The sequence below is a fragment of the Dreissena polymorpha genome, chromosome 12, assembly GCF_020536995.1.
Source record: "Dreissena polymorpha isolate Duluth1 chromosome 12, UMN_Dpol_1.0, whole genome shotgun sequence".
NCBI lineage: Eukaryota > Metazoa > Mollusca > Bivalvia > Myida > Dreissenidae > Dreissena > Dreissena polymorpha.
In genome coordinates, this window is record NC_068366.1 from 43,306,749 (window position 1) to 43,331,855 (window position 25,107).

The 25,107-nt window shown below is 35.3% G+C and overlaps 1 protein-coding gene across 6 annotated transcripts in view; it reads left to right on the plus strand.

The window, feature by feature from the left end:
• The window catches only part of LOC127853234 (epidermal growth factor receptor kinase substrate 8-like protein 2), a 49,826-nt gene that overhangs the window by 9,750 nt on the left and 14,969 nt on the right, over window positions 1-25,107 (plus strand). For 5 of the 6 annotated variants that reach the window (XM_052387560.1, XM_052387555.1, XM_052387556.1 and 2 more), the window contains 9 exons: window positions 416-591; window positions 1,363-1,498; window positions 2,725-2,813; window positions 4,873-5,111; window positions 6,052-6,184; window positions 6,503-6,909; window positions 7,161-7,190; window positions 9,493-9,591; window positions 24,094-24,169. In XM_052387560.1, coding sequence (XP_052243520.1) covers window positions 416-591; window positions 1,363-1,498; window positions 2,725-2,813; window positions 4,873-5,111; window positions 6,052-6,184; window positions 6,503-6,909; window positions 7,161-7,190; window positions 9,493-9,591; window positions 24,094-24,169 — 1,385 coding nt within the window. The remainder of the gene's footprint in view (window positions 1-415; window positions 592-1,362; window positions 1,499-2,724; window positions 2,814-4,872; window positions 5,112-6,051; window positions 6,185-6,502; window positions 6,910-7,160; window positions 7,191-9,492; window positions 9,592-24,093; window positions 24,170-25,107) is intronic. The other variant, XM_052387559.1, reaches the window with a different exon arrangement.

Consider the following 25,107-nt stretch of genomic DNA (forward strand, 5'->3'; position numbering starts at 1 on the left):
AGTGCTTAAGGGAGATGGCCGCAAACTCCGAATTACAAAAAAAATGATAAAAATCACAAGTTGCATATTCCTCATACTTCATAAAAAAACAAAAATTTATTAAATCTAACAATAATCAAAACACGTAATAATAATTTAAAAAACAAACATTTTCTTTTTTCAAATCAATATTTCTTGTTACATTAGGGTATGGGTTGTTATAGTCGAACAGAGTTATACTGATATGATAATAACTTATATACATGACATCTTTTATTTTCAATTTTACCATGTTCTACAAAAACAATTGATGAAATGATCTACTTGTGATGATGTTTAATATATATGTATGTACATGATAGTGAAGCTGAGAGACATTTTTGTCCACTGCACACAATATGTTTTGTTTAGTTTACACGTTTTTTTTAACTTTCAGACTTGAATGATGCCTGCAAAAAGCAGAAAAAATTCAAAAAGTTTAAAGATTGCCAGTTATTACTAACGCCGTTTTATAAAGATATCAACGGTGTTCAAAAACCAATTGATGAAACTCCATTCACGATGGATATAAAAGATGAAACAAAGCTGATGTACATGGTGGAATTCTGGAAAGTTTGTAGTTTTTTATTAAACCGGACCCAGGGGCGGGGCATTTTTCCTTATATGGCTATATATGGCTATAGTAAAACCTTGTTAACACTCTAGAGGCCACATTTATTGTCCAATTTTCATGAAATTTGGTCTGAAGGTTGGTCTTAATGATATCTTGGATGAGTTCGAAAATAATTATGTTTGCTTGAAAAAAAAATGGCTTCCAAGGGGCGGGGCATTTTTTCTTATATGGCTATAGTAAAATCTTGTCAACACTCTAGAAGCTACATTTACTGTCCTATCTTCATGAAACTTGGTCAAAAGATTCATCCCGATAATATCTTGGATGAGTTAAAAAAATGATGCCGGTTTGTTGAAAAACATGGCTGCCAGGGGGAGGGCATTTTTCCTTATATGGCTATAGTAAAACCTTGTTAACACTCTAAAGGCCACATTTATTTTCCGATCTTCGTGAAACTTGGTGAGAAGATTTGTCCCAATAATATCTTGTTATCTCAGGTGAGCGACTTTGGGCCTTTCAAGACCCCTTGTACTATATAGGTGTGGTCAGTTTTACAATTGATGTATGTTAATGTTGATAAATGTTGATACATAGCCATTGTTCTTAGCAAACAATGAAAATGTCATTGTTATCATTATAATTTTATTTATGTTCATCAGAATTGTTCAAAAAGATTATTATTGATTTTAACAAGTAATTTATTAACTGTTTTGGTGATGTTTGTGAAGTAACTTGCAAGCACTCCATGATTGTTATACCTGCCCTTTCAGCAATTACTGAACAACTGTTTTGACGACATAGAGAAGTTTGTGTCCCGCCTGCAGCAAGCGGCTGAGGCTTACAAGGAACTGGAGCGAAGACGTAATGAGAGAGGTGGGGGCAAGAAGAAGAAAGCCATTAGCGGAGGTGAACAAAGGATGACTGCATGTTGTTATTGTATGATTTTCGCATTTTTCTGGATTCACTCAGGACGCCTGTTTGTCTTTTTGTCCATAGATTCAAACAGGCCTGACTACTTATTCATAAACTTTAAACGACTTTATGAATTGTTCCTTATAATACATTTTTTTTCACTTTTAGGGGAATGGTGGCGGGGCCCGTCCAAAGGGGAAAAAATGCGTCGTTTTTTTAGGAAAAGGGGAAAATTAAAAATTCACTCTTTTATATGTAATGATATTTATTATATGAATACACATGCTTGAATGAATATAATATTCACTGCAGAATGTCTCTGTCCTTTTTCTGAAATATATATCAATGATTTTTTCAACATTTGTTTCAGACAGTTCAGCCTTCATGCACAGTCTCAGTTTTCTTAGCCATTTTGAGTCTAATTGAGTTCTTTTAAATCGATTAAATGGCAAATTTGAGCATTTTTTATCAATAAAATGGACCAAATTGGAATGTTTTTATCAACAAATATTGACACAATATAGATACATCAGGCCTTTTCCTGGCCATTTTGGGAGAAAAATGCAACTCATGTGAAAAGTCCACTGATTTGGGAAAAACTAACCTAATTTAATATAACACTTTACAATAATTAAAAATCATATAAATTATAGTTATTTACTTAGTAAGTTATTTATGAAATAAATTTGAGATATATTAATCATGATTATGAAACAGTTCTTTCTTAAAAAAAAAAATAAATATTATTTTTGTTTTTTTTTAAACTTCTGGAGGGGATTTTTTTTACAAAATGGGGGAAAAATAGATACTCTTTTTTGAGGGGAATGGGGCCGAATATCGGCCCTGAAATTGCCATTAAAAACACTGTAATATGAAGTGGTTCATATGTTACTTTCAGTTCACTTTTAAAATATTGAATTTCTATAATATTACTACAACTCGATATAGATTATGGCATTTTGGGCTATTTTTTCGTTAAGACAGACTCTCGTCTAAAAGCAAGACCTTGGTCATGCAAAAATGGGCCTTATGCCATATGTAGTCAGTCTAGCTATAGACATGTAGTCTGATCAGGATGTCTGCTTATACACCTGAAACCTTGCTTGACTTGACAGGGAATCTCCTGACCAGACTGTACCAATGTGCAGACTGTTCAGGAGCTGTGCTGGCTACATTCGGCGCAAGGCCCATTTTTGCAAGATGTATAACTTGTGTTTCAGATGGCATGCTAACGATGAGAGCCAGGCCTCCGCCAGCAGACGACTTTGTAGACATCTTCCAGAAATTTAAGTTTGCCTTCAATTTGCTGGTAGGTTAACAAATACATATATGTTCCTTTTTTAGCTCGACTATTATATATGAAATATATATAGTGGAGCTATCCTACTCACCCCGGCTTTGCCGTATCCGTTCCCGTGTCCGTTTGCGTGCAAATGTTAAAGTTTGCGTACTACCCCAAATATTTTCAATGTCCGTTGACATATTGCTTTCATATTTTGCATACTTGTTTACCATCATGACCCCAACCTATAAACAAGAGAAGACAACTGTATCAAGCATTTTGACAGAATAATTGCCCCTTTTGTACTTAGATAATTGAACATTTTGCTTAAATTGCCATAACTTCTTTATTTATGATCAGATTTCAATAATCCTTTGACAAAACAACACTTACCTGAATACCACAATGGATTCCACCCAAACAATACTCCACGCCCCAACCCAGAATCCCTGCCCCCCCATTCCCCCCCCCCATTTTTTTTTCTTATTTTTTTTCCTTTTTTTTTTTGAAAGATCGTCTAATAAATGACCACACCCCACATTATACCCCCCCCCTCTCACCCCCCTTTAACCCCCCCCCAAAAAAATTAAAATAATATTTTTTTTTCCTTTTTTTATTATTGAAAGATCGTCTTAAAAAATTATTGAACAATTTCCCCATCACGGTTTACGTTATACTGTCAAGCACTCGAATACTCGAGCGCGCTGTCCTCTGACAGCTCTTGTTTCTTTCAATTTTAAGTTGACTCAAAGCAAGTTAATCTACAGATATTCAATAATTCAATAATTTAAGTTGAAGTTTGTTGAAAGAACAAGTTTGTATCTCTTAATCTGCTACAGATATTCAATAATTTAAGTTAAACTTTGTTAAAAGAACATGTTTGTATCTCTAAAGAACATGTTTGTATCTCTTTATCTTCTACAGACATTCAATGATTCAAGTTGAAGTTTGTTGAAAGAACAAGTTTGTATCTCTTAATCTGCTACAGATATTCAATAGTTTAAGTTGAATCTTGTTAAAAGATCATGTTTGTATCTCTAAACAACATGTTTGTTTCTCTTTATTTGCCACAGATAATCAATGATTCAAGTTGAAGTCTGTTGAAAGAACAAGTTTGTATCTCTTTATCTGCTACAGATATTGAACTTAAACTTCACACAAATGAGGAATGTTTTCATGGTTATAGCATCGAAGGTTCCCATAACTTTAACCTGCATTTAGCCAAATTACAGTAATTTCTCAGTAAATATGTAAGTCATTTTTTACTCACCATGACTGTATTTCTTTTTTCCCTATTTTTTCTGTACTGATGTGACCGAAATCTCCTCTGTTTTTTTTTGTCTTTACACAACTAGCTGAAACCTCATTCACACCTACTCTTGAGTTGATTTACACATTTATACTATGCAGACAACAAACTGTTTCTTTGAATAAACTAGTAAATATCCTAACATTCATCCTAACATGTTTAACATTCATCTGGCAGCTCATTGGTTATTCAAAGGTGTTGACCATAAAATGGTTTAAAAAAAAACAACACGACTCCTTTGGGATACAATATTCTAGGAATGAATACCTTAATTTATGAATTACCATAGCTAAATTCTATAAACAATGCTTAAATATTAGTTGATGAAGTACAACCATAACTCATAACGCATTCCACAACAAAATTATTTTTGGTTGCATCAAGTTAATAATAGGAAAACGACGTATTTTGCTCTATTTAATTTTTCATTGAAAAACTTTCTTCTATTTGGATTTCATTTGTGTGTCATAGACCTAATGGTATCTTATGCTAGAGAAATTACAAAAGATCAGTTTTGTACTGGACAAAAAATGTCTTAAATATTTAAATCCATCTGTTTACACCTGCTACAGATAATCCTATTTAGTTACATTATGTAAACCAAGGCTAGTGACAAAGATGTTTGAATAATCAAGTGTGCCGGCATGAGAAAGCTCTTGTATCTTGGGCAACCAGAATTGTGTTCTTGAAATGTCAAAGCCTTAGCCAAATTCCTACCTTATACTTGGATATTATGAACTCATATGAATTTGAAAATATATATACATGTTATTTCAGGCTAAACTGAAGGCCCACATTCACGACCCAAACGCTCCCGAGCTTGTGCTCTTCCTGTTTACCCATCTGAGCCTCATCTACGAGGCAAGTCGTGACCCGATTCATGGAGGTCGTGACCTCGGTGTGGAGGCTGTGGCACCGTTACTTCTACCAGAGGCAAAACAACTCCTCACCAATTGCTTGACGTCTAAGGAGCTTAAACTGTGGACCAGACTTGGCAGGCCCTGGACACTGGTCAAGTATGACATACCCACACATTAATGGGATACAGACATTTGTAGCCCCATTTTTTAAGGATGATGGGGAATATAAATTATTAATGTTTATTCTTAGATTTTTCCAGGCAAACTTGTTGAAATATTTGTAATATACTCTTTATGCACGTTCCTTGTTTAGATAATCTGTAAAAATGCTATCCATTACAAAATGGCATTTCTATTCAGTAAACATGTTCAATGACATGTATCTGAATACTGATCAAACAGACATTAAATGGATTCAGCTATGCCAGAACAATTTTATGTGCGATCATGTAAATTGGAATAGTGGTTACATGGGAGGAAAAGAAGAAACAATCTGATTTTGAAGTCACCTGGTCAAAATTCATATGAACCTTCATCTAGAAATGGGTCTCTTCATGATATTAACAGAGTGCTTTGACCTAAAATTATCTTAAGTTTTATACTGGTTACTGGTAATTTGGGAGAAAAAAACCGAATCATACTGATTTTGAGATCAACAGGTCAAAGGTCAAGGTCATAAGGGCTTGTAAGGGGATATTTGTTTCCACCCAGAAATTTAAGAGCTATTTGATTTACGATCCTGAAGTCAAGTGGTTTGTTAGGTTACTTGGGTTGAAAGTAAAGCACCTAGTAAAATTGTGGTCATCACATCAAAGGTCAAGGTCACAGGGACATGTAACTTGAACATTTAAATCAGTATGCTGGTTAGTTTATATTTAGAATGACCCCAAATGATTTTCTATGTAATAAATATAAGGTAATTCATTTTTTTCAAACATCACTTGTCCTTTAAGAGTCGAAGAGCTCTATTGCTTCTATGTTAAGTAGCCTGCTTGACTCTAAAAGGAAAAGTCGTAACACACACAAATGTATAGGTAATATTTTGGTTTTATGAAAAGACATTGATTACAAATGAGCCATTCGTTGTCAATTTAAGAAATGAATGGAATGGACCAGTCCCCAACTATAATCCTCGATTTTACAACGGCTGGATGCCGTCGCCACAGCTTGTTGACGAGGTGAACGCTCCTGGTGGAGGCTTCAGGGAAGACCAGATCCTCAGAACAAGCGTAAGATTTGTGTTCCTGTTTTGGATGATGGTTCTTAGTGCCAAATGGTTGTATAAAGGCATGCAAAGAAGGTTGATAAGCCCCTTTGGCTCTCAAAGGATCTTGTAATATTTATTGAATAAATGTGAACTGAAGGAATCAAATATCTGTAAAATTACTGTTTTGATTGTTTCACCCATTCAAACAGTCTTTTTGTAGCAAATATGTATTTAACATCAAAGTGACGTCTATACCTGTCTTTGTTTGTACACCTCTATTTTTCCAGAATAATGCATTACAGATTCTTTTTGCAACACTACCTAATGTTAATAATAATAGGAACGAGTACCATACCTTGATGCCAGACGTGACGATACACGTAGAGATGACCCACGCAGAGATGACCCATACCGGGATACCCGCAGGGACGACCCATATAGCAGAAGAGAAGAGCCCTTAAGAGACACCCGTAGAGAGGACCCGTATAGGAGGGAGGACCCATACAGAGATACACGCAGGGACGACCCATACAGAGATACACGCAGGGACGACCCATATCGTGACACGCGTAGGAAAGAACCTTACCGTGACACTGCAAGGGATGACCCATACAGCAGGGACATTCGCAGGGAGGACCCGTATAGAGACACAAGAGAGCCTGCAGCATATTCCAAGTCCATTCCAAGGCGTGATGAACAGGAACATGACAATTACCCAACACCCACACCTGCTCCCTACAGAGTCGAGTAAGAAGGGATAATTTTTACATATGACAGATTTATCAGGAATATTTTGTTAATCAAATTAATGTTAAGGTTTGTTTATTGCATTTGGCTTTCTTGACAATATTGTGGGTAACTCCTTTCTGTATTTAAGACATCCATTTCTATGCTTGCATTCTACCTATGGACTCCCTGTACCTAATTTAAGTGCCCTCAGGTAAGGGTGCATATAAAATAAATTTTGAATTTAACAATTCTTTTTTCAAACTCTGCAGGGAATCGAAAGATTTCTATTCCACATTTTGGTGAGTAGTTCAGCTCCCTTTAAACAACAAACCCATCTTTGCCTCTTGTAGGATAGCATTTCCAAAAAAGTGTGATTTCCTTAGTGACCCAGTTTATTCTGGAAGTTCTGAAAACAAATAACAATCTAGAATTGACTTCATTAGGTACTGTGTGAAAGAACTAACACATAACTCAGATGAAGCAAGTTTTGAAAACTTTTTTCATTACATTTGACCTTTGGGATTTTCAGTCAAAACACTAAACAGTAAATCGCTATGCAACAAAATGATGGGATACAACCAATAAGGTTGTTCTGCATATTGTATACCAAACTAAAAAAGATAAGATGTAACAAAAGAGCATTTGAATAGAAAATGTGATTTAATGAATGTATTGCTTGGTCACTTTGTTTAATTACCAATTAAAAGTTATTGCAACGTTAGGAATAGGTTTGCAATCATGGCTTTTCACTCCGTTTTGAGAAGATATCCACAGCTGACCAAGATAGCTTTGTTTGACAGTTTGCTTCATCATTTTTGAGCATATGAAATACTATAAGATGTTTTGTGACAGTTGACTGGTTTTACTGTTGTAGAACAGTGTATTGTCTGTAAATTAATGTTTACGTGTTAATTCTAGTATAAGATGCGCCACTCTTGAAAATATTCGTTTTATGATCACTCGTGAAATATCCTCTATATATCCCTTGACTATTTTGCGTTTGGACTGTTGTTTATTTTATGAATAAAAATCATTTTGATCATTTTTGTTTAAAAAGTAAATTTGATACCTGGTTAGCTGTTATTTCTTGTTTGTTGGGAGACTGAACAAGTTTACACTGGTTTCAATTGGATTGAACTGGTTTCCTTTTACCAGTTGCTGATATTGTTTGTGCACTTGTTGTTTTTAATGTTGAAGCATTTAACTGTTCATGCATTCAATAGCAATAGTGTGTTAGAAAAATAATACTAATTAGCCTTACTATGTTTTTTATACATTTTTTTTCCAGACATTTCCAATAAATATGAACTTTTTCCATCATTCACCATAAGAACTTTAAGACACTGTTAAGTTGTCTTTGTTTTGCAAAGACAATCATGGTGTAAATATTTAGATTTTGAACGTTTAATCATTTCTTAACAATGTTGTTTACTAAGGCTAAGCTTTCCCTAAAATTGATTTGAGTTATTGTTCAATCATTTCATAAACACATGTGTCTTACTGAGGCTTAGCGTTTTCCTAAACTTGATTTGATTTTGATAAATCATTACTTTCTACAATTTTGTTCACTGAAGCTAAGCTTGCACTAAACTTGATAAAATGATGAGTTATTGTTCAATCATTTCATAAACAGATGTGTTTTGCTGATGCTTAGCTTTCCCTTAACTTGATTTGAGTTTGATAAATCATTGCATACAACAATAGTGTTCACTGAAGCTAAGCTTGCCCTAAACTTGATTTGAGTTATTGTTCAATCATTTCATAAACAGATGTGTTTGACTGACGCTTAGCTTTCCCTATAAAACTTGATTTGAGTTTTTGTTAAAGCAAAACTTACAATTATTTTGATCTCTGAAGTTTAGCTTGTCCTGAACTTGATTTGAGTTATTGTTTAACCCTTTGCATGCTGGGAAATTTATCGTCTGCTAAAATGTCGTCTGCTGAATATCTACAGTTAGCATTTCTTCGATTTGTTTTCAAAAAATACTATCAGAATAGTAAACAGTTTGGATCCAGATGAGACGCCACGTTCTGTGGCGTCTCATCTGGATCCGAACTGTTTGCAAAGGCCTTCAAAATTCGGTTCCCGCACTGAAAGGGTTAATCATTACATGACTAGTTAACATCTATTGCATCGCAATAAGGTTATTGTTCATTCACAATGTTATGTTAACATAAAGCATGCTTACTTAAGTTTAACGTGTTTTTGTCAGTTTATCATTAATGTAAAGGCATTTATATCACTATAATCTTGAGATCAAATAGAGAATTTACCGGACGTTAAACTATACCTTAATGATTGTTAATATCATGGAGATATTAAATGATCCTTGTTATCCAAAACAACAACAATTATCTTCACATGTAAGGTAGATGTTCCTTTTACAATTTTACTATTTTGATTAGAACGACTGACACATATTCCTTTCTACTGTCAAGTGTGTTAAAAGCAGTCAAAATGTTGTTGACGTTTCCAGGAATGTGATATATTATCCATCATTTCGGCATTAATAAGAAAAAGCAATGTATACAATAAATATTTCTTCAAAAAATGTAAGACAGTAAAATCTAAATACTTACATTTAATATTTCATGTTGTAGGGAGAAACGAACACCGCGGGATGTCGCGCCACCAGCACCAAAAACTCGTGCAGAACTGAACCTTGCCTTTGCGCAGGATCTTAAGCGCATGGGAGCTACGTAAGTGTTCACTCTTTTTGGATGTGTTTGAGTGTTCGAGAGCTGGCACCACGGTAATTGTTTACCCAGCATGAGTAGCTCGAGTAACAATAGTGTATTTGTAGATTTTCTCCATGCTTAATATTAAAATATAGCTTATGAACATGTATGCATATGTAAATGCGTGTCTTCATATAAGAACATCTGTAGTTAATAACATTAAATGATAAAGTCTTATAATCTAACATTGTTCAGATAATATACATTTGTTTCATTTAATTTTTATTGAAATCACATTGTATGGGTTTGCAAAATCTTGCATATTCATTTGATCTTAAATTTGTGGAATCATATTTTTTGGTCAAAATCTTGACAAGTAAATAGTCTTGTGAGTGGGTCTATTCTTACACCCCTTACGGCTTTCATACACTGAAAAAACATTGTGTCAGTTACAGTGTCTGATTCCTGTAGTCTTCATATCGCTATAACATGATCTTTAATGTCTATTGTAACATCCAGTTAGTGGAATAAACCAGTGGTACAATATTCCAGCATCTTTACAAACAGCCAAGGAATTATTTTGCTAAAACCATGGCCTAACATTAAAACTCTAGTATAATTCTAATAAAGAAATTATATTTTTGGCATAACCTTTCTTATTGATAAATTAGGATTGTAATAACACTTGGTCTCATTTTTGCATAAACAAATTATTTGTTTTATGTATGACACTGTTGTGCCCAAATGTTTCTCACATAACAGTTGTTACTTTCATGAATAATTCGATAAAGTGCACTTAAACATTTATGTTTTCTGACACCAGTATGTATAATAGTGGAGTATATAAAAACCCAGATTAGGTGTAGCTTTTGTATTTCTTGCAGTAGCTAATCCATATTAACATCCTGCATGTAGCCTGTGTCTTATTTTCACGCACTACCAAAGCATTTGGCCTCTGAAAATGGTTTTAAATTATTTGTGTTCTGAGAAAACTGGGTATAATGCATGTGCATAAAGTGTCGTCCCAGATTAGCCTGCGCAGTCCGCACAGGCTAATCAGGGACGACACTTTTCGCTTTTATGACATTTTTCGTTTAAATGCAGTCTCTTTTTAGCAAAAATCCAATAAAGGTGGAAAGTGTCGTCCCTGATAAACCTGTGCGGACTGCACATGCTTATCTGGGACGACACTTTACGCACATGCATTATGCCCAGTTTTCTCAGAACGCGACTCAAATTATTGAGATCCCAAGGCCAAACAAAGTGATTGCACCTGTGTCCGACTCACACACTAACAAAGCGTTGCTTCTTTGAAAATAATTAAAAGTCATTGATAACAGTTTGCGAATTTTATAGTGCCACAGTTTATAGTGCCTAAGTGAAGACGATGATGATTAATCTATGCATGTTGGGATCTTGTTTTATATCATTTCAAGTGTGCTTCCACAGTTTTTATGCCCCCTTTCAAAGAAAAGGGGGTATAAAGTTTTCGCACTGTCCGTCAATCTGTCACACTTTTCGTGTCCGCTCTCTAATTCAAATAGTTTTCATCAGATCTTTACCAAACTTGGTCAGAAGTTGTATCTAGACAATATCTGGGTCAAGTTCGAATATGGGTCATGCCGGGTCAAAAACTAGGTCACGGGGTCACTTAGTGCATTTCAAGGATTTAGCATGGTGTCCTGTCTCTAGTTTATGTGGCTTTCTGATTTATTTTGATATTCTAAGACATTTTTATGCCCCCGAACGAGGGCATATAGTGATCGACCGTCCATCCGTCTGTCTGTCCGTCACACTGCGTTTAGATTTCGAAAAATGCTTATAACTTCTATGTCGCTTCAGATAGCAATATCATATTTGGCATGCATGTGTATATGGACAAGGCCTTTCCATACGCACAAACATTTTGACCCCTGTGACCTTGACCTTGAGCTAAGGGTCCGCGTTTAGGTTTCGAAATCTGCGTTTAGGCTTCGAAAAAAGCTCATTACTTCTACCAAGCGTTTATAGGAGGCATAAGTCATCCAATGGTGACAGCTCTTGTTGTAACAATCATTGTCCAGATATAGTAATGTTTTGAAGACTTTTCTATCAGTTATTATTTAAGATTATTCCGTAGCATGCTAAACAGACTATATATAATGTGAGCATTAGTTGTTAAACTATAGATAATTTTAGCAGTTTTTTATGGCCCCGGATCGAAAGATTGGGGGTATATTGTTTTTGGCCTGTCTGTCTGTCTGTCATTCATTTATTGTGTGTGTCCCATAACTTTAACCAAAACTTAAATCTTCGTTAAAGTTTTGTCATAACTTTTTGAATTTTGAAAATAGCAACTTGATATTTGACATGCATGTGTATCTCATAAAGTTGAACATTTTGAGTGGTGAAAGGTCAAGGACAAGGTAATTCTTCAAGGTCAAAAGTCAAAAAATACAATCCAAGGGAAGTGATAAGCTTTAAAAGGAAGATTATTTGTAAACCTGCCAAATGATATATTGACATTTTATTTCAAAGTGGCGCAATAGGGGGCATTGTGTTTTGACAAACACATCTCTTGTTGTATAGAAAGTATGTCTCTATGAATTATTTTCTTAAAGACAGTAAGTCCCTTTTGTTGTTTTTTAGCTCACCTGAACACAACGTGCTCATGGTGAGCTTTTGTGATCGCCTTTTGTCCGTCATCCGTTGTCCGTCGTGCGTTGTGCGACGTCAACATTTGCCTTGTTCACTCTTTAGGGGCCACATTTATTGTCCAATCTTCATGAAATTTGGTCAGAAGATTGGTTTTAATCATATCTTGGATGAGTTCGAAAATGGTTACGTTTGCTTGAATAACATGGCTGCCAAGGGGCGGGGCATTTTTCCTTATATGGCTATAGCAAAATCTTGTTAACACTCTTGAGGCCACATTTATTGTCCGATCCTCATAAAACTTGGTCAGAAGATTCATCCCAATGATATCTTGGACGAGATCGAAAATGATGTCCGTTGGTTGAAAAACCTGGCCGCCAGGGGGCCGGGGCATTTTTTCTTATATGGTTTTAGAAAAACCTTGTTAACACTCTAGAGGCCACATTTATTTTTCGATCTTCATGAAACTTGCTCAGATGATTTGTCCCTATGATATCTTGGATGAGTTCAAAAATGGTAACCTTGGCTTGAAAAACATGGCTGCCAAGGGGCGGGGCATTTTTCCTTATATGGCTATATATGGCTTTAGTAAAATCTTGTTAACTTTTTAGTTTGCTCAATCTTCATGAAATTTGGTCAGAACATTGGTTTCCTTGTGTAGTAAAGTTTGGTTTTATTATGTCAATATTATGTGACATTAACTGTGTTATGTAATTTTTCATAACACAGAATTTTCATAGTTAACATAACTGTTTTAGTCATTAACACTTATGATAAGTCTTTCAACTAAGAGATAACTGAAAGATTTCTTCACAATTCGCAGATGATACAACACTACTGCTAGATGGAAGTGAGGACACAGTTAATAAAACCTTCGATATCCTTTATCACTTCTCTCAATTCTCAGGTTTAAAAATTAATTTCGATAAAACCCTTGTTATTTGGATAGGTTCCTTAAAATATAGCACCCGTTCGATAAAAACGAAATGGAAGTTGGATTGGGGAAACAACAATTTTAAACTACTGGGCATACAGTTTCATATTGACTTGGAAAAAATGGTGTCGTTAAATTTTAATGATAAAATACAAAGCATTGCAAATTGCATCAAATTATGGAACAGAAGAGCGCTAACGCCAATTGGTAGAATAACAGTTGTCAAATCTTTGTAATTATCGCTGCTAACAAATTTATTTTCTACATTACCAACCCCAAATCAACAAATATTAAATAAAATAAATGGCATGTTTTACGAATTTGTTTGGCAAGGTCAGCAAAGAAAAAAAGTAAAGTACTTATTAAAGATTATGACAATGGGGTTTTAAAATGGTTAATGTCTTTTCGTATGTTAAAAAGTTAAAAATTCTATGGTTAAACAGACTTATTACATCTTATAGTAGTACATGCTATGGATTTGCACTTCAAAATATACTTGTATTAGAAAAAATAGTTAACTTCGGAAAAAATTATATTGAGTTATGTGTAAGACAGATGTTAAATCCTTTTTGGAAAGACGTATAAGAATCATTTACAGATTTTATCAATTATTTTTCAATAGATGATATCATGAAATTTCAAGAACTTCCATTATAGTTTAACCATAAGTTTTCAATTGGACACGGACATTTTTATGTTCCTAGTTGGTATATTTAAGGAATACGATTTGTTCAAGATATCATGATATACTATGGAACATTTTTAACTAGAATGGAATTTGAACAAAAACTAGGCGCTAGTGTGAACTTTCTACAATTTGAAGGAATACTACAAGCAATTAAAAAATACTTAGGATTGCTTTAACTTGATAAAATCTCAACAATAAATAATGATTATTGTTTCCCAACCATCCCGGGATATATTAAGCCTATATTATTGCACAACAAAAATAACTCAAAAATATACCATATTAATACACAACAATGAAATTCCAACAGGCCAAGTAAAATGGAACAGCCTTTTCAGTATTGAAAGCTCAGAATGGAAAAGCCTTTATGCATGGGTATTTAAAACCACAAAAGACTAATACAACCAATGGTTCCAAGTGAGACTGTCTCACAACATACTAGCCACAAATAATTTGTTGAAGAAATAAAAATTAGTTACTCAGACAAATGTACTCTCTGTAAAACAGAAACAGAGACTCTCGTCCATTTATTTTGGAGTTGTAATGTCATACAAATGTTTCTACATCACATCACATCTGCTATTAAAAACATTGATAACAATTTTAGTTTTGATTGTAAAACATTTATACAAAAATGTACTGGGATCAGTTGGTAACCAATCTGAAAAGTATAACGTTTTATGCCTCGAAATAAAACGCTTTATTAATAACTGTAGACGAAGAATGGTAACACCTACAATTCATGGTCTTCGAAGTAGCTGAAAATAGCCTCTGCAGTTATACAAAACACGCATTTAGCCAATAGTTATAAAATTTCGTGGGAATTGGTCGAATCTCTTTGTAATACTAATTTACCTTCATAATTATCAGTATTTTTGTGTTTTATTTTTATAGAATTGGCTTACATTATTGTAACATGACTGATTGTACTTTAATTCAATTTATTACTATTCCATGTTTGTATTTAACGTACAATGCATATTGGCGAATAAATAAATAAATGGAAAAAAAAAGAAAAAAAAGAGATAACTGAAAGAAAGACAACGTGTACATGATTTTGCATTATTTATGCAGTATTTATCCCATTTGTAGGGTCCGGTTTAATAACAAACTACAAAACACGACTGTAGTCGCGCGACTGTGCGGTCGACCGACGGTTGTTGGCCGCCAACTGACAAATTGTCGCGTTCACGGAGAAATTTGCCGCGACTGTGGTCGCATGACTGTGTGGTCAGTCGACTGCGGTCGTTGTATTAGCTATTTTTAGAAAATTGTCACTTCCGCCATCAACATTTTTTTTTTATTGTGCGAAAACTTATATCACGAAAAGTAAATCTTAAATTTGTTAAAATAGTATGATATTATTTGTTTAAACAGAATTCGCTTGCGGATTCTTCGTCAAAGGTGTGTTTGTAATAATATTCATTAAGTGTTCAAAGTTCAAATACAAAATCTGACGCAATGAAATAAAATCTACTACTATGGTTCACGCGTCTCTGGACAATGTCCTTTCGCGTGTCAAAATTGCAGAACCTCAAACATACTTTCCAACGCAGTTTCAAGATGTTGGTACTAAAGACCGTACCTTTATATGAATATTAACCATATACCAATATGAATTAGTGCGCTCGACAAATCGGACGGAAGGACGGATCGAATGAATAATGCGCGTAGATCGAGGAAAACGCGTGCAAAAACTGCATTGTGGAGTCTGGATGTCTACGGAAGTCTTTAAAACCAAATAACGGGTTTGCAATCAGCTCTGGAATTCACTTATGATTATGGACATACTGCTGAGACATTTTTGTAAAAATGTTCTTTTATATCTGGCTTCTAAATCTGCACAATAATTATTGCACTTAAAGGTTTGATACATTGAATTATCATCTGCAAAATTCGTATTAATGAGAATCTATCTAAATAAGGTTGATATTTCTATTTTATAGGATTGAACTTATGATACTGTATCTGGGCAATGATCGTTTTGTTAATTATTCATATTCCATTGTAAATTTCACTTCAACTTGATACACATACTCGAATAATATGTATGGGACTTTTCTAAATAAATCTAGGTACATGGTGCTGAGAAAATTGTATTTCGGTGAGTTCGTTCCTGCATATTTCATAATACTGTAAACATATCTGAGATTTGCTTTATTGATACCATGCTGTTTTGTCTAAATTAAACGGTATTTTTATACAGGATATATTTCACATCTTATCTGAAAAAAAAACGTCATGATTCGTACTGTCGGCACTAGGAGATTAATCAAATGAATATTTGAAGCATCTGTCAGTATTACAAAAAAGTTTACTTACACTTATCTTGTCTGTATTTAAGATATTAGTCTGGTTATTGATGGCTCAAAACTGATCTAGTAATCCGAGTGTTTTTTAGCATTATTTTTGTGATTTAATTTTATTATTGATGTCTTTATCAATATATCATTTTTTATTTTTCAACCTACAAAAATGACGTAATGATTCATGAGGGAAAATACTTGTCCTTTATTTGTTGATATTTGTTTCTGTTTTTCCCTTCATTCGTTGTAACCACAAATTCCTTCTTCTAAAAGCCATTATTCATTATTAATATTGATGTAGGTTATATGACTCATGCAATATTGTTATTACAAAATTAAATTGGTACTGTTTCTTATATATAAACACGAAGTGATGTAACTAATTATTAACACCATTTTACTTTACACTTTACTGCATGTATAAATCATTTGAGCGTATGGTATAAGTATTGCCGTTTTTTATACCATGGTGTATTTTTACAATTTTAAAAGAATGCTATCAATATACATGTATGTTGTCATTCCATATAGTTCAGCATATATATGAGCCGTACTCTGTCAAAAGTGGGTTAAATGCATGTGCGTAAAGTGTCGTCCCAGATTAGCCTAGGCAGTCCGCACAGGCTAATTAGGGACGATATTTTCCGATTTTATGATATTGTTCGTTTAAAGAAAGTGCCTCCTTAACAAAAGTCTATTTTAGGCACACAGTGTCGTCCCTGATTAGCCTGTGCGGACTACACAGGCTAATAGTGGACGCTACTTTACGCACATGGATTAAACCCCCTTTTTACAGAGCAAGGACCATATGTAGAGTAATGCGTCAACGGGACACGTTGAATGTAAAATCAGTGCCTTCAACTGAATTCATCTCAACGTACGTGTACAATTTGCGAATTATAGGCCAAGATAAGTTCCAAAGAAAGTTGCCCTTAATGAGCAGTGTATTTAATGATATTGGTGCACATAAACCCGGGATTATTTGAGCATTGCCTTCCTGTGGGACTAACCTTTAACTTTCAGTGAACAGTTTGCACTCCTCTCTTGTATTAATACTACTCTTTATAAGCCGGGAGAAAAATAAATGACGCGACGTTTAGCATCATAAAACATATTTATCCCATTGTTATTAAGGTAAATCAATTAAGTGCATTTCTTCTAAACTACTGATATGTATTACTTTCCCTTGCTCGAGACATCCGTGTATTGGATGGGAAATACGCATATTGATGATACAATATTGTATAAATTTCGGAAACGTATTCTAGATCTACAGCAAAGGTGTCTATGAGCTCCAATAGCTCTCTCCTTGGTAAGCGAAATCGACGGAAAAGTTCATCATCATTGTACATGTCTAATGGATTCAACCTATCTCTAAAAACTCGCTCTCTTCGATAATGTCTTCGCATTCGATGAACAAGTCGCATTGAGGCCGCCATGATTAAACTCGAAACTATCCGCGTTCATTTTGCACGGGTTTTCAATGCCGACAAAGCGTCAAGCGACGAGCAGTCGTGGTGATAGGGGTAGACTGCGGTCGCTCGACAATATGTCGAACAACGCGCGGTCGATTGACGACCGTCGCTCTCCATTAAACACGGCTATCGTCGCACGACGATTATTCGCTGGTACAACCATAGTCGCCCGACCATGGTCGCTCTCATTAAACCGAACCCTGGTTCAGTAATCTATTTTAAGTTCTGCTCTGGAATTTGGGAAGATATTGATCATTGATAAATGCACTGTTCTGAGGGAAAATTGACTACTCTGCCATTGATCTCTTCTGAACTGTATAAAATAAGCTGTTTGGGCTGATTTTAACTCCTCTTGATGCTTTCTTGAAAAGTTAACAGCTCTTGAAAAAGGTTGGAATTTTGAAATAATTAAACTCTAAATTATTTTTAACACCAGCATCAAGACATTTTGGCATTATTTTCTAAATTATTTTTATTATTTAGATTATTTTTATTTGGCATTTTCTAAATTAGAAAGACTCTATTCTATTTCAATAACTGTAGTAATTTTTTCTTATTTTTACATTTGATTCACTGAAGTTTCCTAATCTCCATAAATATTGTTCTTTAGATTAAATTAGACCTTTTTTGTAAACTTGATTTTTGAAGCACTTTCTAGACTAACAGTAACGATACGTAGATTCTTTAGACTTGGCTTGTACCTGTTCTTAATTTTATGTCATTGTTCTTCATTTTCCGAGTTCTTGGAATAAAAATTAGTTATTTTTGTTAAAGCTGCCTTGGTTTTCACTTATAAATAAATTCTTTGAGTGAATTTAGGCGTCCCTGTCTGAACGCCTTTAGTTAATTGAATTACAACCAGTCAGTATATTCATCCTGACCGGATATAAGAGTTAGTCAAATATTTCCGCATTACATATATGCTAACAACGTTACAAAACTTGTAACCGTTCTGTGACCGGTTCATTTGCGTAAGCGAAGGAGACTGCACTACCACACCTGGATAGGACAGTTGAGTTCCATAATGGTTTGGATCGGTAAAAAATCAGGGCCGCCAGGGGGGGGGGTCTTTTTCCTTATATTTATATAGAAAAAGCTTCTGAACACTCTAGAAGTCACATGTTTTGCCTAATCATCATGAAATTTTGTCAAAACATTAGTTATGTGGATGTCTCGGACGAGTTTGAAAATGGTCGTGATCAGTGAAAAAACATGGCCGCCAGGGAGTGGGGCAGTTTTCTTTATATGTATATAGTGAGAACCTGTGAACAGTCTAGAAGACACATTTTTCCCCAAAATTTCATGAAATTTGGACATATCTTGGAAGAGTTAAAAAATGGTTCAGATCTGTTTAAAAAGCATGGCCGCCAAGGGGCCATTTGTTGTTCATTCTTCATGACACTTGGTTAGAACATTTGTTCCATTGATATCTTGGTCTGCAAAGAACATGTCATTTCTTTTTATCTCAGCTGAGCGACTTTGGGCTTTTCAGGCCCTCTTGTCTAATATATATGGTTTTCTACACTGAACATTCTGCTTTCCATACTAACAAATGCCTTTAAGAAAATGACTTGGATTAAGTGGTTTGCAAATTATATGTTCAAAATGCGCTATGAGTGTCCATCTGTGATGTTTGTATGGCTTTATACATAGTGCCATTTTGTATGTCAAGCATTGAAGGAAGTGATCAAAAGTAAGTTTTTAATTGGGCATATCATATTGAAAAATAATGACGAAGCAACGCTTATATGTATCCTTGTGATTACCCCATGCAACAACTTTAGTGTTTTAAATAAGAGTGGTTTATCAAATGAATAGGAGCTGTGCTCTGTGAAAAGGGGGTTTAATGCATGTGCATAAAGTGTCATCCCAGATTAGCCTGTGCAGTCCACACAGGCTAATCCGAGACAACACTTTTCTATTCCGGGACGACACTTTCCGTCTTAACTTGATTTTGCTTAAAAGATAATATGTTGAAACGAAATTAGCCTGAAGCCTGAAGCCTAAACTTCATTTTACGCACATGCATTAAACCCATTATTCACAGAGCACGGCCCATATAGAAATGAAATCATAAGCTTTATGCTTATATTTGTGGTTTACTTCATGCTTTTCAACATTTATATAACTTTGATGTAAATGAAGTTGAATGAGAATGATACATTTAACTTAAATGATGTAATGCGACACAATTGAGAGACTTTTCCCTTTGGCATGTAAATTTCCCATTGAAATAAAAAGTTATAATTAATAATACAACATTTCTGTATTGTATGCTTACAGACACCATTTAAAGTGATCCTTTACTGTTTGATTTAATCCTTTGTCTGTGATTAATATTTGAAGTGTTGTATTAATTTCATTTTTAGCTCATCTATTTTTTGAAGAAAAAAAAGAGCTATTGTCATCACCTTGGCGTCGGCGTCCGGTTAAGTGTTGCGTTTAGGTCCACTTTTCTCATAAAGTATCAATGCTATTGCATTCAAACTTGGTACACTTACTTAGTATCATGAGAGGACTGGGCAGGCAAAGTTAGGTAACTCTGACTTGCATTTTGACAGAATTATGTGCCCTTTTTATACTTAGAAAATTGAAAGTTTTGTGTTTAGGTCCATTTTATTCCTTAAGTATCAAAGCTATTGCTTTCATACTTGCAACACTTACTAACTATCATAAGGGGACTGTGCAGGCAAAGTTATGTAACTCTGACTGGCATTTTGACATAATTATGTGCCCTTTTTATACTTAGAAAATTGAAAATTTGGTTAAGTTTTGTGTTTAGGTCCACTTTTTTCCTAAAGTATCAAAGCTATTGCCTTCTTACTTGCAACACTTACTGACTATCGTAAGGGAACTGTGCAGGCAAAGTTATGTAACTCTGACTGGCATTTTGACGGAATGATGGGCCCTTTATACTTGAAAATTTGGTTAAGTTTTGTGTTTTGGTCCACTTTACCCCTAAAGTATCATAGATATTGCTTTCATTCTTTGAACACTCGCAAACTATCATAAGGAGACAGTAAAGGCCAAGTTGCATAACTCTGGTTTTCATTTTCACGGAATTATGGTCCTTTTTTGACTTATGAACTATGAATATATGGTTACATTTTGTGTTTAGATCCACTTTACATCTAAGGAATCAAGGCTATTGCTTTTAAACTTCAAATACTTTCATGCTATCATGAGGGTAATGTACGTGGCAAGTTGAATTTTACCTTGACCTTTGAATGACCTTGACTCGCAAGGTCAAATTATTAAATTTTGCTAAAATTGCCATAACTTCTTTATTTATGATTCGATTCGATTGATACTTTGACAAAACAACTCTTACCTGACATACCACAATAGACTCCACCCCAACAATCCCCCACGCCCCCGAATCCCCCCTCAATCGCCCCATTATTTTTTTAAATTAAAGATTATCTAATAAATGACCACCACATCCTCACACTATTCCCCCCTTCCACCCCCCAAAAATGCCCCCGGTAGGTTGGCATATAGCAGTTGAACTGTCCGTCAGTATGTCAGTCAGTCTGTCCGTCCGTCAAAAAAAAACTTTAACATTGGCCATAACTTTTTCACTTTTGAAGAAAGCAACTTGATATTTGGAATGCATGTGTATCTCATGCAGCTGCACATTTTGAGTGGTTAAAGGTCAAGGTCGTCCTTCAAGGTCAAATGTCAAATATATGTCGTCTGTCCGTCCGAAAACTTTAACATTGGCCATAACTTTTTCAATCTTGAAGATAGCAACTTGATTTTTGGCATGCATGTGTATCTCATGGAGCTGAACATTTTGAGTGGTGAAAGGTGAAGGTCAAGGTCATACATCAATGTCAAATGTCAAATATATAGCGTTTGTCCGTCCGAAAACTTTAACATTGGCCATAACTTTTTTAATATTGAAGATAGCAACTTGATATTTGGCATGCATGTGTATCTCATGAAGCTGCACATTTTGAGTGGTGGAAGTTCAAGGTCAAGGTCATCCTTCCAGGTAAAAAAAAAACGGCGTTCTCATGAAGCTGCACATTTTGAGTGTAGGAAGTTCAAGGGTAAGGTCATCCCTCGAGGTCAAAGGTTAAAAAAATATTGAAAAAATCAAGTGGCGTTATCATGAAGCTGCACATTTTGAGTGGTCTAATTTCAAGGTCAAGGTCATCCTTCAAGTTCAAGGTCATCCTTGAAGGTCAAAGGTCAAAAAAAATATTTAAAAATTCAAAGTGGCGTAATCATGTAGCTGCACATTTTGAGTGGTGGAAGTTCAAGGTCAAGGTCATCGTTCATGGTCAAAATAATAATTAAATAAACAATTTGAAGCGGCGTTCAAATGAAGCTGCACATTTCGAGTGGTGGAAGTTCAAGGTTCAAGATCAAGGTCATCCTTCAAGGTCAAAGGTATAAAAAATAATTAAAAGTGGCGTTATCGTGAAGCTGCACATTTTGAGCGCTGGAAGTTCAAGGTCAAGGTCATCCTTCAAGGTCAAGGTCATCCTTCAAGGTCAAAGGTAAAAATTTTTTTTTTGCATTTTTTTGCATTTTTGGACGATAATGTAATAAATGACCACATCCCCACACTATACACACCTCTCCACTCCACCCCTCCCTCCTTTGTGATTGAAATTGAGAATGGTCCCTACACCTTTTAAAAGAAAAATAGATGAGCGGTTTGCACCCGCAAGGTGGTGCTGTTGTTCTTACTTGATTATCACAATTATCTGTTGTTTTTTTAGTTTTTGCAAACTACTAAAGGAACAAGGCCACATTACCAATATGCCTTCCTTTGAATAAAACATCATAAAGCAGTCAGACCTTTTGTCTGCATATGCGAGCATGTGATGACAGTCCCAAAATTTCTGTCTAAGTCCTTACTTTGCCATATATTGATAGACTTAAAAATAATAAAGCACACATGTAAACCATCAAAAGGTCATAATGATGTGTCATGTGTGACACCCACCTCCTTTCTTGAAAGGTCAAGGTTATACCCAGAGATCAAAGGGTCCAATTTGGACATAAAACAGCTTGAAATTTTTTTTCTCAGTGATATTAAACTGTTTTTTCCATTTAGTGATGGACTATATATATTGAAGTATATTGGTGTAAATGAAGACCCAGAAAAAGAGAAGAGAAAGTGATGTTTATAACATGGGTCTCCCTCCTATGTCAAGGTCACACTTAAATTTCAAAGGTTAAATTTGGCCCAAAAACATATTTTCTAAACTGTTACATTGTCTTTCATCATGCTATTTTTAGCTCGACTATTATATATGAAATTTATATAGAGGAGCTATCCTACTCACGTCGGCGTTGCCGTTTCCGTTGGCGTTTGTGTGCAAATGTTAAAGTTTGCGTACTACCCCAAATATATCCAATGTCCCCTGACATATTGCTTTCATATTTTGCATTCTTGTTTACCATCATGACCCCAACCTATAAACACGAGCAGACAACTGTATCAAGCATTTTGACAGAATTATGGCCCCTTTTTTACTTAGAATATGCATATTATTGATAAATCTATGTTAAAGTTTGCGTACTACCCCAAATATATCCAATGTCCCTTGACATATTGCTTTCATATTTTGCATACTTGTTTACCATCATGACCCCAACCTATAAACAAGAGCAGACAACTGTATCAAGCATTTTGACAGAATTATGGCCCCTTTTATACTTAGAATATGCGTATTATTGATAAATCTATGTTAAAGTTTGACAAAACAACACTTACCTAACATACCACAATGCACTCCACCCAAACCATCCGCACGCCCCCCAGAACCCCCCCCCCCACAATTTTTTATTTTTTGTTTTCTCATTTTTCAAAGATCATCTATTAAATGATCACCCACCCACATTATACCCCCCTCTCTCCCCCCAACCCCCCCCCCTATTTTTTTCTTATTTTTCAAAGATCATCTATTGAATTATCACACCCCTCTCCATGATGGCTTACGTTATACTGTCAAGCACTCAAATAGTTGAGCGCGCTGTCCTCTGACAGCTCTTGTTCAATAACTTACCACCATGGGGAAACATCTGTCCCCTACCTGAAAGGGCATGGTCACTTTTTAAGGTCAAATATCAAATCTGGCCATTGAACAGCTGGACTTGGTAATTCATCGTGCTTTTTAAAAAGTTACCACAAATAACCATAATAAGGGGACTGAGTGTGGCATGTATCAGCTATCTCATAAGGTGAATGGTCAAAGGCACACAAAAAAGTTAAAAAATATTATGTTTCTATAATCAGCATGTTAGTGACATAAGTGGAGTTTAAGGACATCAGTGGAATGTTGGCGCACCTCTGGCCTATGGACATGTGTCTTGTTTTCAAATATCTCCACTGTAGTATTACAAGGACACATGAAATATTGTTTAAGTAGTTGGCACCAATATTAGGTTTAGGGTAACAGACTTGTCCTTCAATGTTACACTCCACTTTATGGCTGGTTTCAATGGAAGCACTGATGTCTTTTGCAGGATATACGAGGCACGCCATGAGAGGCAGGGCAAGAATCCCAAGGAGTTGACAGTGGAAAAGGGAGACATTCTGCAGGTTGGTCACCAGGATCAACTTGGTTGGTCTCTGGGATATACTGCATTTGTCACTGGAATATTCTGTTTGGTCACTGGAATATAATGGTTGGTCATTTGGATAAACAGGGTGGATCATTGGAATATACTGGTTGGTCATTGGGATAAACTAGGTTGGTCATTGGGATATTCTGGATTGGTCACTGGGATAGTCTGGATTAGTCACTTGGATAATCTGGGTTGATCACTGGGATAGTCTGGATTGGTCACTTGGATAGTCTGGTTTGGTCACTTGGATAGTCTTGGTTGGTCACTGGGATAGTCTGGATTGGTCACTTGGATAGTCTGGGTTGGTCACTGGGATAGTCTGGATTGGTCACTTGGATAGTCTGGATTGGTCATTGGGATAAACTAAGTTGGCCATTGGGATATTCTGGATTGGTCACTTGGATAGTCTAGATTGGTCACTTGGATAGTCTGGATAGGTCGTTGGGACGATAAACTAGGTTGGTCACTGGGATATTTTGGATTGGTCACTGGGATAGTCTGGATTGGTCACTTGGATAGTATGGGTTGGTCACTGGGATAGTCTGGGTTGGTCACTGAGATAGTCTGGGTTTGTCACTGGGATAGTCTGGGTTGGTCACTGCGATAGTCTGGGTTGGTCACTGGGATTGTCTGGATTTGTCACTGGGATAGTCTGGGTTGGTCACTGGGATCGTCTGAGTGAGTTAGTTACTGCGAAAGTCTGGGCTGGTCACTGGGATAATCTGGGTTGGTCAATGGGATATTCTGGTTTGGTCAATGGGTTTTGTATGTACTTGTGTAATTACTTAAATTTAAAAGGGATTAGTTGATGACGCTTGAATATTATTAAAACATGTTGCAATCTTGACTTTAGCGGATCAATAATGTTTTGTGCTATCTATTCTGTCATTCACTTTTGTAAATTTGATTGTG